Raw genomic sequence first — 11,492 nt, forward strand, 5'->3', positions numbered from 1 at the left:
TGTTTTTTTGAGCGGTGCTCCAATGACTAGCTTCGTGTGTCCCCCATGTATTGTATGTCTGTTTGGGGTATGAACTGCAATACCGCTGGGTGGCCCTAAAGTGGCGCTGTTGAGCAGCCTACAGGTATAACTAAAATAGTTGCACCGGCGCTCAGTTCACACGGGTGTGATTATTTTGTAGCTGATTCTTTTAGTGCTTTTCTGCCCCCTTCCTACTTTTACTTAAGTACTGTACTTTGAGGTATATTTCTGATTTCCAATACTTTTACTTCTACTTCACTTGACAGTTATTGTCAGGATGTAGAAGACATTTTTAGAATCTGATCTCAGGTCAGAATGGGTTAAGCTTATTTAATTCCCCCTGCAGGATAATAAAGGTATAGCACTCTGGACATGAAATCCAAATGAAAAACACTTCCTGTGGACGTGGGCCCTGACAGAAACCTCACTATTCACCTAAAATACTTTTTTTTTTCTCTGTTTTTTTTCCTTTCTGTTAATTCATGAATTCTTCTTTTTTAGTTTTTTCGTCGACAGCAGCTGTTTTATGATGGCTTCGGTCACATGATGAGGGGAGGCGCAGCCAATGGGAACCGGTCCCTCACGTCACATGATGAGAGAGGCGTAGCCAATGGGCACCAGGCCCTCCTTGTCTGCCCGGCGACAGCGAATCCAGTCGTGGTCCACGCCCCCCAGGAGCTCAAGCTCCTCCCCCTTGTGGAAGCTCAGCTCCTCCTCCCCCGCGCCGGAATGGTCGCAGAGCGTCCTCACAGACCTACAGACAGACAGACAGACAGACAGACAGACAGAGAGACAACTTTAGATATAGGCAGTAATGATTTGTGTGTAATTTGGGCTCTGTGTTTACCTCAGGGCTCTGTGTTTACCTGAGGGCTCTGGGCTTGTCCGTCATCTCCAGTGACTCTGGCTCTCTGTCGGCGTAGTAGGACTCTCCCAGGGGCTCCAGCGCCTTCCGCAGGATGGGAGTGGAAGTGCTGCTCACCATGCGAGTCAACGCCGTGACGCCCGGGGCGATCCACTCAGAGGGACGTCTGGAGAGAGAGAGAGAGACAGAGAGAGGGGGGGGGGGAGAGACACAGAGAGACAGAGAGAACAGAGAGAGAAGTAAGACCGACTAAATTAGATCAAAATAAATCAAAAGGCAGTGTAAAAATGGCTCTAGATTGTCACGAAACCACCACCACTAACCTGGCTGTGTGTGCGTGGACAGAGAGCGGGCTGCCGCCGCTGGGATGTCTGGAGGCTCCGAAGAAGCGTCCCAGACCCCAGGGGACCACCGCCGCCGCTCCACCACCGTCACCACCGCCGTCGCCACCGTCCACCCGAGGGAAGTCGCTCCTCGGCGGGCCGCCGCGAAGCTCCGGCAGCCCCCCGTCCTCCCCCTCCCCCTCCTCCTCCCACGCCGCCCTCCGGGCTCCGTACAGACCCAGCCCGTCCGTCAGGTTGTGTCCCAGCCGGCCTCCCCAACGCACCACCGCTCCCCAGCCCTGCTGGAGCACCTGGACGGGAAGGCCATAGAACGTTAGAATGTTTCTATGTCAGTCCTTCTCAAACGTTTCTATAAAGGAAAGCAAAGGTACTATGTTTACCCAGGGTAACTGGACTAAGCTCAATAACTTGTTTACAGCCAGGCCCTGCTCATAGAACATTTCATGGTAGGGGTTCAATGCCTTGTCCAAGGGCACTTCAGCGGTGGAAATCTTAACGTGCCGGTCTGGGGATACAAACTAGCGACCTTCCGATATCAAGACCGCTCCGCAAACCGTTCAGCCACCGCTGCCGCTACAATGTCAAGGACCCCCCAAATTGGCCGCCAACCCCCATCTGAAAATATGCGATGCTGCAGGAACTCTGCAGATCCGACTTCCGAAATGCAGCGCAGGGGTGCATTAATGACGATAATGAACACCCTTGAGTGTAATATTGCAATTATAAAACGGATACCCTCAAAACTAAGATAATCGCTAAAAAAAATGACAATGACAAATGCTACGACCACAAATGTCCCAAGAAACTCGCTAGCCTAGCAACCCAGTCTGCTGCGCTCTGGGAGAACAGAGCAGGTGATTTCTTTGTTTTGATTAGGTGTTCCTATACTGTCGGAGCTACGGATTGAAATGGCCTCGGCAGTCTGTGGTTGGCTGTGCGTCCAGCAGGTGGCAGTATAAGTGTTTTAAGCACGGCTAGAATGCTCGAACACATACCTGTTCAGCTTGTTGCGTCAGGCTGACCTCCTCCACAACAGGTGGCGCTATATCTCTGAAGTGCTTCTCCTGAACCCACATCAGCTGAGGACTGGTCTGCCCCAGGCTGACCGCCGGACGAGGTTTAACGAGCTCCAGCTTCCCGCCGGGCGCTTCATCCTCCTCCGTGGGATCATCGGCCTGCGGCGCCGCCACCGCTGCCTCCTTATTGGTTTCGGGTCGGCCGAAGTCCAGCTCTGATAGGCTCTCCAGGTAGCCGGGCCCGCCCCTTCCTCGCGTCTTGGACAGTGAGCCCTGAGGCGGTGAAGACAGTGGTGGACAGACAGTACCTAATGAGTGCTACTCAGTGTTGATTTCGTTGACTAAAGGGAAAATACTGCACTCCCCTCTATACCGCCCCCTTGTGGATTAAATGTAAGAAAGCAAGTATGTATAAACTGCAGGTTGCCTATAATGATTGCATGCGTATATTGTTGAACAAACCAAGGTGGAGCAGTGCAAGTGAGTTATTCTGTAGTGTGGGAGTATACACCTTTCATGCCTTACTGAGAAACTTAATGTATAAATACATTTATGTGTCGGCTCAATGAGTCTCAAAACTGCATAATTATGCTGCTATGTAACCCCAGCTTCAGTAGCACTAGGTTTTTGGAAGCACTGGTGTGAATGTTTATTGTAAAATGTATGTTTTTATGGGTTAGGGGTGTCTCTTCTCTGTATGTAGTGTTTTATGTTGTCTGTTGTTTATTGGACCCTGAGTCTGACCAAATAAAGTTGATTGATTGATAGTCTGGATTTTCGGTGTTGAGGTGACCACCGGAGCTGGGAATTCTACTTTAAGGCTAACCCTTAGGGCCGATTCATACTCCTATTTTAGAGCCGAATAAAAGTCTGTTCGGCTCTGTAGAGCCTATAATGTGACGTCATTTGAGGTTCGGGGGGGGTGGGGGGGGGGGGGGGGGGGGTGGGTACCGTCCTAAAGTCGACTCTTCGGTGCTACTGAAAATTTCTGACGAGCCGAAACCATTTCGGCACTACAGCGCCGAAACAGCGGTAAAATAGGAGTATGAATCGGCCCTTAGTGTTAGTCAAGAAAATGAACACTGACACCTTTACGCTGAGAGCACATACTTTGTTGGCCATCGGCCTGACGATGAACGCTGCAGCGTCCCGACCAGCGGCGGTGGGCGGTGAGCCGCCGCGCTGGGGGGCCGGGGTCTCCTCCTGGCCCCCCGCCGAGGAGGGGGAGGAGGAGGAGGAGGGGGAGGGCTGGGAGGCCAGGAGGAGGAGGTGGTGGTGCTGGAAGAGGAGGTCCAGGTTGAAGGTGAGGAGGCTGAGAGGCTGCAGGAGCAGCAGAACCTCCTCAAACAGCGTCCGGCAGGAGGAGAGACGGAGGAAGGAGCACGGCTGGTAGAAGCTCTCCAACACGTCTGTAGATAAATAGGATTTGTAAAAACAAAAAAGGGAATGTAATGTTTGTGTTTGTAAATCTACACTAATAGCTGAATATATATTAGGGTAAACATGGGAACTCACCGCTACACGACTGAAGGTGAAATAACCACAAATCCAGAGATTTGGTGCTGAAAGATCAAAACAGAGAAAAGATTATTCATTGAGGAGCAAATTATTTAGTTTAGTAGTTAAAAGGCCCATAGTCAGGGGATATTAATAAAATCTGGGAATACATTTGGCCGTTTTTAGCCCAAGGAGTGTTTTTTGTGCAAAACTTAACTAATGCTTGGAATGGATTCAGAATCATGAAAACCCCCTAGTTTGACACGTCACAAAGCAACATAAAGGAAGAGGAGGAGGAGGAGGAGAAGGAGGAGGAGAGGAGGAAGAGGAGGAGGAGGAGGGAACTTACTTGAGCAGGCCGAGCAGGAAGGCATTGAACCTGTGCTTACTCTGCCTCAGCTGAGGGAAAGACCCCACTCGCACCTGGAGACTGTACAGAGCCTGGGTAGAGGGACCTTCACACACACAGAGAGAGAGAGAGAGAGAGAGAGAGAGAGAGAGAGAGAGACAGACAAATGAATAGTTTTATTACAGTGGTGGTAACTGAAAAATAAATAATAAATTGTTTTTTTTTTCAAACGAGGTTCATGTTTTAGGTTGTTATTAGAGACAGTAAAAGATTAGCGGTCTTAAAACCATAAAACATCTTAAGACCAAGCTGGTCTCGCAGCATCTCGCACAAGCCAGAGTGACGAATCGATGAGCCCCCGATATTTATAGATAGGAGGTTAAAGAATACACTTTCTTCCCCTGGAGATCCTGCAGCTGATCTAGGATCTGTAGACTAGTGCCTGTAAAATGTGTCTTTCTTTTACCAGGCTTGGTGGAGGCCTGGACCAGACCCCAGGCTGAATTTGGCCTCCTGCCCGAAATCAGGTCACTCTGGTGGGGCTTGAGGCCGTCCGACAGCAGGCCCCACAGGGCTGGACACAGACACTGCACCACCACACGACCCACGGCGGGGTTCACACTGCTGTCCCCAGACAAGGCCTGGAGGAGAGGGGAGAGGGGAGTGGACATTTTTAAAAAGACATTTTTAAAATTTTGATGTCAGGCCTAAATGGGTTAAAGTTGCTAAATACAACGCTCAACTACTTATAGTATCGATATGCAATCGAATATTTGCATTGCAAAACGATTCGATACAATCCAAAGTAAAACGATACGATAGTTTGCTGTTTCAATGCAGTTGAATCGTTGACAATTTTAGTTTGTTTTTGATTAATCGGCAATCAATCACCGATTAATTAATGGGTCCGATTGTCTTTGCAGATAAACAAGCCTAAACAGCTTGAACAGATCTACAAGCTCACAATATTATATATAAGGTATTAAAGTTTAATCTGACACCCTGTTACATGTATTTTTTCAGAATGGACATTGGACAACATTATTATATAACTTTTTTAAATACAGAATGAGATCATATCGACATCGGTAATATCGGTTATCATCACCCATAACAGCAGTTAATTATATCGGATATCAATATCGGACAAAAATGTCTCGTGGGCACATCCCTAAAAAAAGAATGCCAACGACTGGTTTTCAATATAAGCTAAGTTAATTAGCGAAGCACCCAGCCGTTGTTTCACTAGAGCAACGTCATGGTAAGGTCGAGGAAAGCCATTTCAGCTGCTCTTTTAACATTGCTGAGCCGTGACTCATGGCCTACCTGTAGCAGCATCAGCCGAGTGGTGAAGCCGCTGAGCTGTGAACGGCAAAGCACTTTCAGAGTGTATATAAGTGGCTAGTTTGGATCTATTTCTCTGAGCGCAGCGTCTACGATTTGAATTGCTTTCGACGGGAGAGCCACATATTTAACCTACGCTATAGATTCACCAGGCGTTGTATTTTATTTTATCTGCCGACCCAGAGTGGTTTTTCTTTTAGGAGGGTGCCAGCTGGGAGAAAATCAACACTATGGTATAGACAAAATGGCTTTAAATGTTTGCGCTGAGTGGTTTGTGTGTCTGTGTGCAATGTGCCAGACAGACAGACAGACAGACAAGCAGACAGACAGCCAGGCGACTGTGGCTCAAGAGGTAGAGCAGGTCGTCCAATGATCCGTGGGTCAGCGGTTCGAATCCCGGCTCCTCCTCCTGTCTACATGTCGAAGTGTCCTTATGGGCAAGACACTGAACCCCAAATTGCTCCCGATGTGCTGGTTGGTACCTTGCATGGCTTCCACCGCAATCGGTGTATGAGTGTGTGTGTGTGAATGGGTGAACGTAATGCACAATCTATGTAAAGACAGACAGACAGACAGTACCTTCTGGACCACGGTCCTGGAGGACGTGAACTGGGCCAGAATGGCCTCCACAGCGATGCTGACCGCACTGACCAGAGCTGGAGGGACAGAAACATGTGTTTATACTGTACGTCACTTACACATTACACATACGATTATCTTTGACACCATGACGTTCCTACAGTACCTTTCTTGTCCTGCAGATGGCAGTGAAGTGAAGACATCGGACCTCTCGCGGGAACGTGCGCGTCTTCATCGCCCATCCAGGAAGTCCCTCCCCTCTGCGTGGAGCCGGCGAATGAGACGCTACGGACAGCTGTGATTGGACAGCGAGACAGGAGTTAATTAACACATATAGGCAGCGTATAGCATTCACACTTAGGGCTGTATTTTGCGTGTCTTAAAGTACCAGGTCTTATTCCCTAACCGGAGTAAACTAAAGACCTGGAGGCGTGATCAATGCCATTTGGCTATTCTGAGTGGCCAAAGAGCATTGACCACGCCTCCAGGTCTTTAGTTTACTCAAGTTAGGGAATAAGACCTGGTACTTATAAGACACGCAAAATACTGCGCTTAGAATTCAATGTCTACGTCTATACGCAGACAGCAATACACACAACTAGATATTGGCGATATTAGTTGTATTTTACTGTGTATAATAGTAAGAATCACAGTAACTATAAGCAATGGAAGGCAGGGATTATTAGCGCATGGCGAGCAGCGGTCATCAGCGTGTCTGTGGCAAGACTCGCCCATGTTCGTGGGACATTCTTTATTAACCCATTCTGACCTGAGATCAGATTCTAAAAAGGTCTTCTACACACTGACAGTTTTCATTCTTACCTGAGATTAGATTCTAAAAAATGTCTTCTATGTCAGTCGCTCTTCGATTTTTCAAAAATAGCAGACCTACAAGCTCGTAGCGCGCCACTCGGTGGAATATGGAATATGGAATATGGAATCAATGCACACACGCAAAATGACAAAACAAATTCCTATGTGTTTTACACAAATAAAGGAATCTGAATCTGAAATCTGAATGCGTGGCATACAGTAGAGTAGACACTACGACATGTCCACACTAAGGCTATAAGGGCCGATTCATACTCCTATTTTAGAGCCGAATAAAAGTCGGTTCGGCTCTGTAGAGTAGAGGTTCAGGGGGGGGGTACCGTCCTAAAGTCGTCTCTTCGGTGCTACAGAAAGTTTCTGACGAGCCGAAATCATTTCGGCACTACAGCGCCGAAACAGCGGTAAAATAGGAGTATGAATCGGCCCTAAGGTTAAGTCTACGTGTTTCTGCTCATGTTATTGAGTGCAGCCAAATAACTATTACATGAATCTCCGAATGCTAGTATAATAAGAGTCTGGAACTATACACCTCCCCCCAAATACGAGTAAGAGGAAGCTGCCATTTCCTTTCACGAAATGATATTTAAATTAAATGTGGATAAATGTGTGCGACTGTAAAGACGAAACAGAAGTGGGGAGGAGGCTTTCACTTCCGCTGTGTCACTTCCGTTGCTCCAGACTGTACGACGGAAGCGTTTCAAAATGTGCTAGAAGAAGCAACAGTCTGGCAACGTGAGACTATTGAACGCTCATTTTGTACGTCCGCTTGGGAAAAACAAAGTGTGACGAAATAAAGAAAAAAATAATCCATCGCAAGCTGCCATGGTGATGACCTCCATGTTAGCGTTAGCAAAACAAACAAAATAAATAACACACCTGGTGTTTTGCAGCTGTGAACTAAACTGCTAACTAAATATTGGTGATATTAGTTGTAGTTAAGTTGCAGCTGTGAACCATGTCTAATCAAAGCCACATTGTTTCACTAATTAACATGATAATTAACGAAAGGAGCTGATTGGTCGGACCTTCATGGTTCATGATTGGACAATAAGGGAATGAAACACTTCCTGGCCATCTGTAGGGAAGGAAGAACTCGGTGCCATCTCACCGCTACACGCACGCACACACACACTCACGTGCGGTGTCCGCCTAACACCGCCCACCCCACATCCACACGTGCACGCACACATGCACGCACTGCATGCACACTCAGACACACACACACACACACACACGCACGCACACAGACAGCCACACACGCCAGACGGAGAGCAAGGGGAAAAGGATTGTGTGACAATCAATGGGGGGGCGAGGGGGGGGGTGACAGTAACACGTGTGCAGAACGAAGCCAGGTGTCACACACACCGTACTCCAAACCACGCCGTTTGACTTCCATATAAATGGATTTATATAAACCGACGTTATATAAATGCGATAACATTTATATACAGTTCACGTGAGCAGCAGTGCATAGTTAGTTTGCTTTGACTATATAGCCTTACTTAATTACCACTGTAAGCTATACAAACAAGAACCTGACCTTGGACAATAATATGTGATGAATGAGCAAGTCTGTCAAGTCTGGCATGAAATGAACTGCATGACATGCAACAGAACGCAGCATGGAGGGAAAGGCAGGCAGGCAGACAGGTTGGACGGTTAAAGACAGACAGATAGTGGGACAGAGAGACAAATTGGTTCAGACAGACAGACAGACAGACAGGCAGGCGGATCAGGCAGAGAGACAGACAAGACAAACAAAACAAAAAGGCAGGCGGGTAGATGGACGGACAGACAGACAGACCGTAAGCATGATTAAGAACAGAAAGAGAGAAGAATGACACGCGAAGAGGAGTAGTAGTAGTAGTAGTATGTAGTAGGAACACTAGAGAAGAGAAGAGAAGAGAAGAGAAGAGAAGAGAAGAGAAGAGAAGAGAAGAGAAGAGAAGAGAAGAGAAGAGAAGAGATCTTACTCAGAGCACGTGGCAGTGGCTGTAGAGCAGTAGCTGCAGCAGTAGCAGCAGTAGTAGTGGTGGTAGTGGTGGTGTTGGAGGTGGTAGCCTGGCAGAGGTTTTTAGCCTGGCAGAGGTTTTTAGCCTGGCAGAGGTTTTTAGCCTGGCAGAGGTTTTTGGGAGGCAGGGGGGGCAGGGGGGGCAGGAGGCGCGGGGGGTAGAGGTAAGGGTAGTACAGCGGGGCGGCCAGCGCGGGCAGCGTGTGCGACCGGGGGAAGAGCGGCGAGGAGCACAGCCGCGCGCCGTCCGTCACGGTCACGCCGGGCGGCGGCGCCCCGGGGCGGTGGGGCGGGGACAGCGCCCCCACGGGGGAGAGGCGGGGAGGCGCGCCCCGGTGCAGGGGGCAGTTCCTGGGGTGGTACAGGTAGCAGGCGGTGGTGGCGGGGGGCAGAGGGGGCAGCGCTTTGGAGGCCCGCCGCTGGGTCACGGCGTGGCCTCGGGGATCGGGGCGGTACAGAGAGTCCGCCGCGGCCAACAACAGCATGGCGTCCACGTTCTTGTAAGGGGTGGAGCAACCGGGCGGCGCCGGTGTGGGCGCCGTGGGGGGGGCGGGGGTCTTTTCGGGGGCTTTGTTGACGGGATGGTCGTCAAAGTACAGAGAGTCAAAGTGACTGAGCGACTCGGAGAGGAAGTCGTAATCGAACGCCGTATCGTCGTCCGTTTCGAAGTCGTCGGCGGCGGCGCCATTTCCTCGGCCGCCGAGACGGGCCGAGGCGGGGGGGCAGAGGGAGGGGTGGTAGCGGGGTAACGTGAGGTCGGGGAGGTTTGGGGGTCGGGGGTCAACAGGGGGCGGGTAGGGGCAACGCCGGGCGGAGTGGAGGAAGTAAGGGGACGAGAGGGGGGAAGGGGGGAGGGGGGTGGAGGACGCTGCTCATTGGACAGGATAAAAGAAGAGGAATTTTGCATGAGGAGGTGGGGGGGGGTGGGGTGTGGGCGTACGAGCACGGTTAGGTGAGAGAGAGAGAGAGAGAGAGAGAGAGGACAGGACACAACGTCAGAGATGACAACAATGGGGATGGGAGAGCGAGAGAGAGGGAGAGAGAGAGAGAGAGAGAGAGAACGGAGAGAGAAAACGGAGAGAGAAAAAAGGAGTAAACGTGAATAAATAAATGGGAAGGAGAGAAAGAGACAGAGATGGAGAGAATGTTAGTGTAATTAATGCACCATGACGTCATCACGTGTCACACATGCAGAGAGAATGCAACGATATATAGATCATAAACACCATGTCGACAGATATACACACACACAGATGACTTATGATTAAAACAATAACAAAAAATAACCCTGGTTATTAATAATCAACAACATGGAGATGCTGTACATAGCGGCCACGACAGCGCCCCCCACTGGCAATGTCACAACACAGCATGACTTTTGTTGTAGTACAGTACCAAAGTTTAATTTAAAACAGGTCGGTTCGAGGAAGCAATCCGATTGGTTGAAACAGCCTTCTAGCCGTGGTTCAAACGAGCACGACTCCACACCTAATCAAAACAAAGAATTCAGCTGCTCTGTTCTCGCAGAGCGCTAGCAAACTCGGTGGTTAGGCTAGCTAGTTTCCTGGGACATTTCTGGTCGTATAGTGACTACATCTGTCATTAAAAAAGCGATTTTCTTAGGGTAACTGTTGTATAATTGCAATATTACACTCGAGGGTGTGGTTTTAACGTGATTATTGCCACGACAGTGATGCTTGCGGAACTCGACTTGTTCCTGGCAGCATCACTGTCGTGGCAATAATCACGTTAAACCACACCCTCTCGTGTAATATTGCTTAATTATTCAACATATTCTTCATTGATTGCCACGTGCAGTTCAACAACAGTGCAACGGCTAACAGAGTGCTGATGAAAATACAGTATTACAAATAAATACAATTAAATACAGTAGAAATACAATTTTAAGAAAAATCACACCCGTGTGAACTGAGTGGTGCAACTCCCCTCTCTCCCTCCCCCCTCCTCTCTCTCTCTCTCATTAGCAGGCAACAGTGCAGCACTGTGTCTCTCTCTCTGTTTCTGGCACAACAGCGCCCCTACTAGGGATGTCAGGGGTTAACCGGTTAACCGGTTAGCCGACCGTTAAGAAACATCCGGATATTTTTATCAGCTTTAACGGTTAATTTGCATAATAATAAATACGTGTTCTGATCTTAAATCCCTTTATTTTAGATCGTTTTTAGTAATAGTACAACATAAACATTACAGAGACTGTACTTGTCACTGTACAATACTTTAAAACAGTTGTCATGTTGCACACATGCCTAAAATTGTTCTTATTTGCACCGCCCAGCTTAATTGTCACACTCCAGGCTGCATGAACAGCGCTCTGGCTCGGTTTTCTGCCCCCTCAATATCCCAAAGTTCTCTGTTGTACTTCTGGCTAGTTGGCTACAAGGGTAGCTTTGCGGACTTGCGGTAGTCGAAATGTAAGCGAGTGACAGCGAGACGAGATGAACACATGTCGACCGTATAAATGCAGAGACCTACTTGGCATTATTAATTCCATTATTGGCCATTTGGCCTGGACGGAGAACGTTTACAGCCGCTGCCGCTTCCTCCTCCTATCCGTCTCCCCACACTGGGCACTGGCACGGCTTACGGCTATCAAGTTAGCCATGTGCTATCGATG

At 48.8% G+C, this 11,492-nt stretch overlaps 1 protein-coding gene across 1 annotated transcript; it reads right to left on the reverse strand.

Moving 5' to 3' along the window:
- Window positions 1–363: 363 nt before the first annotated feature.
- Window positions 364–10,230, reverse strand: rusc1 (RUN and SH3 domain containing 1; the record flags this gene model as incomplete). Its single annotated transcript, XM_080767321.1, has 12 exons — window positions 364–775; window positions 888–1,052; window positions 1,210–1,520; window positions 2,226–2,519; window positions 3,357–3,655; window positions 3,762–3,808; window positions 4,093–4,198; window positions 4,559–4,733; window positions 6,016–6,092; window positions 6,182–6,310; window positions 8,820–9,725; window positions 10,209–10,230. 12 exons carry the CDS (start codon window positions 10,228–10,230, stop codon window positions 607–609), a joined length of 2,700 nt encoding a protein of 899 aa, XP_080623447.1. The 3' UTR covers window positions 364–606.
- Window positions 10,231–11,492: the final 1,262 nt, after the last annotated feature.

Source organism: Protomyctophum bolini (assembly GCF_963924005.1).
Source record: "Protomyctophum bolini genome assembly, chromosome: 7".
NCBI lineage: Eukaryota > Metazoa > Chordata > Actinopteri > Myctophiformes > Myctophidae > Protomyctophum > Protomyctophum bolini.